We start from the raw sequence: 6,958 nt of genomic DNA, 5'->3' as shown, positions 1-6,958 counted from the left end.
TTCTTCTTCATTAAACATTGAGACGTTAGAGTAGATAGTTGTATTTTTATTCCGGTTACTAAGATTCTTGGACAAGGTTTTCACTAAAGGCATATCACTTGGTTGGTAAACAAGAAATATATCATAAGGAGTATTGTTCTTCTACAATGGAAATAAAAAATAATTTTAAAATGAAATATGTTTTCAGATCTACGATATAATGTAATAAGTAGATAAAAAGAATATCTGTATAAATCCAGATATAAATATATATATTTGATTGATTAATTGTATATTAACGCCGAGTCGGCAATATTTTAGCCATATTTCGGCGGATAACTTTGTTTATTGACCGGTTTTTGAAAGTTTTTGGTTTTTCTTGAGGCTCCCTATGAGCCTACTCTTTTTCGAACTCCAGAGAAACGATCTTTTACGTACCAAGGGGGTTGTTACAAGGGTTGTATCCTTGACACAGGGTACCATTTATTGTCCCATCCGACGGACTTAAAATTTAATAAAATATGTATAGATTTTGAAAAAAAAGGCTCCTGTACCATAAGGCTCACATCAAGAGTCACTTTAGCCCTGCTCTTCCTAAGAAAAGTGAAGTTTTTAGAAAGACTAAAATATTCATTCCTTTGAAAGATTCAAATATCATGACCCGAATTTTACTGCAAAGGTCTCTTGCAAACACGCTCTTATATGCATTTTAAATGAAGCAGAAAAAATTAAAAAGACGAACCTGTTTTCTATTCGCCTTCAAATGTTTTTCTTTTAAACTAGAGAAACACTTGTTCAGATCATCATCTTTCCCGCCAAACACGACTATTTTTAACTTTTTCAATGGAAGTCCGGCCTGGATCCAGCTGATGGCCCCCTGAACTATCGCATCTAGTGCTATATTCTTGTCAAAGCGCTGCATAAATAACATAATGTTGAAGAGTATTAAACAAATCACTCATTACTGCAAATCAATCATACCATTTATCGATACCATATTTATATTGTGCAAGATATGTGCATTGAAATTTAAATGAAAAAAAAAATTATTAGTGAAAAAAATTTCACAGTTCTCGTTCAATTTTACGTAGAATTTCGTACATGTATCACGTGAACGTTATTTTTTTGGTATATATCTGCAAGATAATAAACATGAATTATATCACAGTTATACTCTCTTTTTGACCAAAATCCTTCAAAATAGTTCACCTGGCGTCCTGTCGCCAGTAGGGGTGTAATGATTGTCGTGCTCTGGTTATTTAGGACCGGGACCAAAACTTTGAACATGTCTCTGATTTGTGGAGTGAGTGAATTATCGCTGCTCCCCCTGGTTCTACAATAACAAATAAAAATTTGACAAATACAGATCAACGCAGACACTATGGAGAACTTTTAAAATGATTGATTTTATTCAATTTATGTAATTATGTAATACTAAGCAATTCGAATAGTTCTTTCTTTAACATGACGTTTTTCCATCTTTCAGGCACGTAGCTACGGGGGGAGGCTCCTTAGGTAGTGTAGATTCAAGTTTGGGGGTAGGGTGGGGCCACAATGGCTGTTCAAAATTTTAAATTGGAATATATAGGGAAATATTTGAAAAATGTTCTTCTCCAGGACTATTGAGCCAGGAAAGATGAAACTCATATGTAAGCATCCTCAGGTGGTGTAGATTCCAGTTTTTTTCAAAACATGACCCCGGGGGATAGGATGTGACCACAATGGGCAATCAATTTCAAAGTTTTACATAGGAATATATACCTGAAGGGAAATCTTTTTTTTTTAAATTCTTCTCAAGTACTGCAAAGCCATGAGTAGTGATATTCATATGGAAGCATCCTCAGGTAGTGCAGATACTAGTTTGTTCAAATCATAACTTCCAGGGATAGGGTGGGGCCACAATTGGGGTAGGGAGGGAAACAATGGGGAGACAAATTCAAATTATTACAAAGTAATATATACAAAAAAAATGTTAAAAAAAATCTTTAAAAATCTTTTTCTTAAGAACTTTCTCAATAGTTATATGCAGTACTGATATGGAGGCATTCTCAAGTTGTATTAGAATTCAAGCCACCTCCCCCCACCACCACCCAATCAGTAAACTTTTCAATTCGGACCAGATTTGTGCTTTTGTTCCTAGCTCAGGTGAGCGATGTGGCCCCTAGGCCTCTTGTACGGTTGAGTAATTCTGAATACTGATTTTGTGGCATTGTAACTAAATTTCTCATTTGACCAATTTTCTAATTTTCGGTCATGGGGTCAAAAGATTTTCGAATATTCTGCGCTATCCTGCGTTTCTTTTTTTCGATCTTACAGTATATTATATGTAGAAAATTTGGTACTGAAAGAAGTCATACCTTTTATTTTGCATTTTAATTAGCTTTTTGAAGTCGTACCTTTTATTTTGCATTTTAATTAGCTTTTTATGAAGATCAGTTTTGTAAATCACGGGGAACTAATGCAGTATTGCAAAAGTCTAATATACTTTGAAACGAGAGATTTCCAAAAGCAACATGTATTGCACTCATATATAGAGAACAATCTCCTTTTGATATAATCTGTATAAATTTTGATCATCGAAATTAAAGCTAGAGTATGCTGTGATTCTAGATGCCAACATTGAACTCCATGTAAGCAGTTTCCAATTACAAATAACGACACTTTCCTGAAATACAGTGATCTTCAAATTGTAAAACAAAAAAAATCATTATACTCACTTTTCAAAACACAGCACCCGACCAAAAGGTTTGCCCGGGGGTAAGGGTTTGGAAATCCAGCAGGAGTAGTGAACACGGAGGTCCATGTCTTTGTCTCGGGCCAGTTCACGCACGGATATATACCCAGATTGTGATTAAGCGCTCCTAATATTGTTTTAGGATCATCGGTACATGTATAGTCGTCTACAATACAATTTTTACGTTGTTATGTACAGGAGAATATTATCATGAATTGTTAAAATGTTATACATTGAAAGATTTGTTCCTATACAAATCTTTACGAAAAAAGTCTAACATTTCTAGTGTTTTGCTGAGCAGGCATAAAAAAAATCAATGTTGGACCGCTTACGTCACAGAATGGGCAGAGCTTAATCTTATTTTCGTTCATTGGTGTTCAGTATTTACGGCACTGTTGTTACATCACGAAATACAGTACAAAATACACATTCATAAAAAAAAAAAATAATAAAGGTATAACAAAACATTTCTGGCAAAACGCCAACAGACAGTTTGGTTCTTGGGTCCGACAAAACGCATATTGCCCTCGAACGCAGTCGATAAATGTATAACATTACGCCATTTTTTAAGAAAATATTATTTTTATTTGTAAAACTTGTTTGTAGAAACCGCAAATGATAAAAGGCTGCTAAATGATAGAAATATAATTAAGCCTTACAATTCAGCGATAAAATGACATAAATTATTGCATCTAATAACTGTTGTTTTTTCAATTAATTTAGCGACAATGTAGCATAAGCCCTGGAGAATATCAACTTAATTCAATAATTAATGACAGTAAACGTTGCATTGCATTTTTTTCTGAGGCAGATAATTTCAGTAAAAGTTATCAGAAAATTGTCCAAAGCCATAAAGCAATTTCCTAGGAAAAAGAGTGTACTAAATCTGACAAAGGCTGATATTATCAATGCTTATAAATATTTCCGTGGATAAATTTTTATTTTAAAAATTTGCCAGCCTCCCCTTGGAATCAAATAAATTAAATGTATAATCATCATAATGTTTACAAATAAACCCATCCTGATATAATTATAATTAAGGACGTCTAACCTACCAATAAAAGCGGAAACCATGACGATGTCCATCTTCTCCTCCACGGGGAGTTCGGTAATGTCGCCATAACACAGCTCTATGACGTGTTCCCCAAAGGTTGTCTCCACCGTGATAGAATCTTGTATTGATATGGCTTGTTTTGACATCCTTAATTTGAAGAAAAAAAAGGATGTGACGAATACAATTATGGACTGTTTAGAAGGGAGACATCACCAATTATCAATAATTGGTGTTATTATCCTTCAGAATTATACAGTCAATCTGATTGGTTTAGAGCAGGTCACCTGCAGGGAGACAACTCGTGATGTTTCCCTCACTCGCAGGGTGTCAATTGTTATCTCCCTTCAGATGAAAATGAAATAGCGTAAACAAGCATGCAAGGGTACAACAGTTACTGTGTTGTCTACGTTTGAATGAAATACAGTGATTTAAGCGAGATAACTCCTATTTCATTTATAAGTACTATTGCTAAATATGCTCGGTATATTTATGACGTCAAAGTTGTACTATTTTGAACAGTATGGAACCTTAGAAGAAAAAAACAAGAAGTTTGATTCCTATTTACTAACAGGATAATAAAACTATTATGGACTAGTTAGAAGGGAGACATCACCAGATATCAGGTCTGAGTAGGGTTGTCACCTTCGGGCGCAAGCGCCCTCGGATGACAACCCAACATGTTTTGTACTTTCCCTTCTATTACAATAATTTTGCTCCCTTCTAAACAGTACATAATAGTTTTATTATTCTGAAGAATCTAAATTATCAGTAAAATAAAGAAGAGATACTGATGAAACCTTTTGTGTATTTTTACTCTGCTTTGATTCCGTACTTTCAAAATATGTAAACAGAGAATTTGACGTCATCGTTAGAAGTTATTGTTTACCGATCCCGCATTTTTAGCACCTGTTTAATTAAGGGTTATCTCGCTTAAAATACCGTATTTTCATTCAAAGGGCAACATCACAGTTGTAACCATGCATGCGCGTTTGCGCTATTTCATTGTCATCTGAAGGGTGACAACAGTTGTCACCCTGCGCGTGAGGGAGACATCACGAATTGTCTCACCCCACGTGACGTGCTCTAAACCAATCAGACCGACTGTATAATTCTGAGGGATAATAATAATTAAACTTGAATTCTCTATCATCAAGAACCTTTAAGTTGTAGGTAGAGAATCTGAATATTCAGTTTCATTTTATTTCAATTTTTGATTATCTTAAATTTTATGACAGTTTTTAAATTATTTGAAAGTTGGTTCGATTCGTGTTTTTCTTCTTATATTTATGTAAATGTACTAAACAATCCAACCTTGAAGCATTCAAGGTTGTTCCCATATTAAGTCAGTAGGATAAAGATAAATACACAACAGTACACATCAATAGAACAGTTCTCCCATTTGACTCGGGGTAGTAGCAGAAAAAATGTTTTGTACTTTGTATTATAATAATTCTGCTTGAAATATTTTGGTTTACGTTATGGTAATCGGAATTGTAAACTGTATGTGTGGAGGAAATTGCTTTCTGTATGAAAATTATACTTATCCAAAAGGAGTTACTTGGTACAGTACCAATAGACCATAAAGAATCAAAATTTTAAAATATGTTTAATTCAATCGAAAGTAGAACGCATGTTTTAATTTCTTTTTTTCATTATTGATTGTCAGATATTTGATGGATCTATTTTTTATATACCAGATTTGAAAACAAAGAAAGACAGATGTGGATAAACATGAAACAGGCTATTAAGCTTGGTGTTTGAAAGTTGGATTCAATTGTATTACAATATGCATGTAAGAAAACTGTTCTACTATATATGGAACTAAGCATAATTATTTATCCATTATTATGTAGAATAATGAATATTTAAAATATATTAGATATAATTAAGATGCATCGATCGTTATCTATTTTGTATATATTGTGTATATTATGTGACATTTACTTAGTACCAATATACCATAAATAGATAAAGAGCAATTACTTACAGTAGGTTTGTAACTATCTTACAGTCTAATACCAGTTTTGAAAACAAAACAAGGCATATGAGGATAAACATGGAACAGAGTATAAAGCTTGATTTTCACTTGGTTTAAAAATTGGATTCAATTGTGTTACAGTCTGCATGTAGGAAAACTATTCTCCTAAGGAACTAAGCATAATATTTATCAATAATTGCATGTATGTAGAATTATTAATGTCTAAAATATATTAAATATAATTAAGACGTATCGATCGCTATCTATTTTAGAAACGACCATAATCTTTATGTACAAGTACACGTCACAGTCTATACATGTATATTACCTTCAGTGAATTTCATCACATTTGATTCCAATCTAATAAAAATTAGCTTTAATTTTTTTCAATTTACGAGATGAAAGGTCTATGATTTGATTCGGAACTTTAATTTTTAATCGCTGGGGCAGATTTCGTTGGCCAACATTACAAAACTATTTGAATGTACACTTATTCGATCTTACAACTAAAATCCTAAATTCCTTTAATTCTTCTATAATATAAAATAAATGTATACATAATTCATTCACAGAAATTTAATTTTAGCAATACAAATACATCACATGAATACCTATCAGATATTTAAAATTATTGCAAAACAAGGTATCGCATTGTTCAGGTTGGGCACACACCCCCAAATGGTCATTTAACCCCCGTTCGGTGGTCAATCGCCCATATCGGCGTCTTTTTTACCTACCAAATGGTGGTCTTTTTTATTCAAATCCAATTTTCATTGAAATAAAGCAAAAGCGCATTTACTTAGGCATTGGGGAATTTTAATTAACATATTCATCGCACATTTAATACAATTTAGTCAATTTTCCATGTGGAATTTCTGTGGAACTTCGTAAAAACGAAACCCACAGCTGTTCGTGACGGCCGAACTATTAGCTCAAACAATACAAAAAATTATTTTGTTGTGTATAGTTCGGTAAAAAATACATTTAAGCAAGAGGTGTTAGTCTAGAGAAGTAACTTTTCAAACGATCTTTCGATCTGCGTCTATAAAAATCTTTATAAAATCCCGTTAAACACGAGCTCCTAGAATCTTATTCGTATGGTGGGCACTTAGTGCTATAATATTCATTTTTCCTACAATTTAATGTAACATTTATTCTTTATTTTCTTTTAGGATGAAGTTACGATTTCTGTGCGACCCTTTGTGGTTTAGTA

General features: G+C 33.1%; 1 protein-coding gene across 1 annotated transcript; it reads right to left on the bottom strand.

Annotated features, from left to right (window-relative positions):
- Positions 1–1,205: 1,205 nt before the first annotated feature.
- Positions 1,206–3,913, bottom strand: LOC134244823 (uncharacterized). Its single transcript, XM_062727077.1, has 3 exons — positions 3,769–3,913; positions 2,697–2,879; positions 1,206–1,312 (listed from the first exon to the last, which is right to left on the bottom strand). Exons 1-3 carry the CDS (start codon positions 3,911–3,913, stop codon positions 1,239–1,241), a joined length of 402 nt encoding a protein of 133 aa, XP_062583061.1. The 3' UTR covers positions 1,206–1,238.
- Between the last annotated feature and the right edge of the window lie 3,045 nt (positions 3,914–6,958).

This window comes from Saccostrea cucullata, unplaced genomic scaffold (genome assembly GCF_032062105.1).
Source record: "Saccostrea cucullata isolate Sc308-1 unplaced genomic scaffold, CSIRO_AGI_Scuc_v1 ctg22272, whole genome shotgun sequence".
NCBI classification, from domain to species: domain Eukaryota; kingdom Metazoa; phylum Mollusca; class Bivalvia; order Ostreida; family Ostreidae; genus Saccostrea; species Saccostrea cuccullata.
The sequence above is the reverse complement of the archived record's forward strand: the minus strand, read 5'-3'. Positions and strand labels throughout refer to the sequence as shown.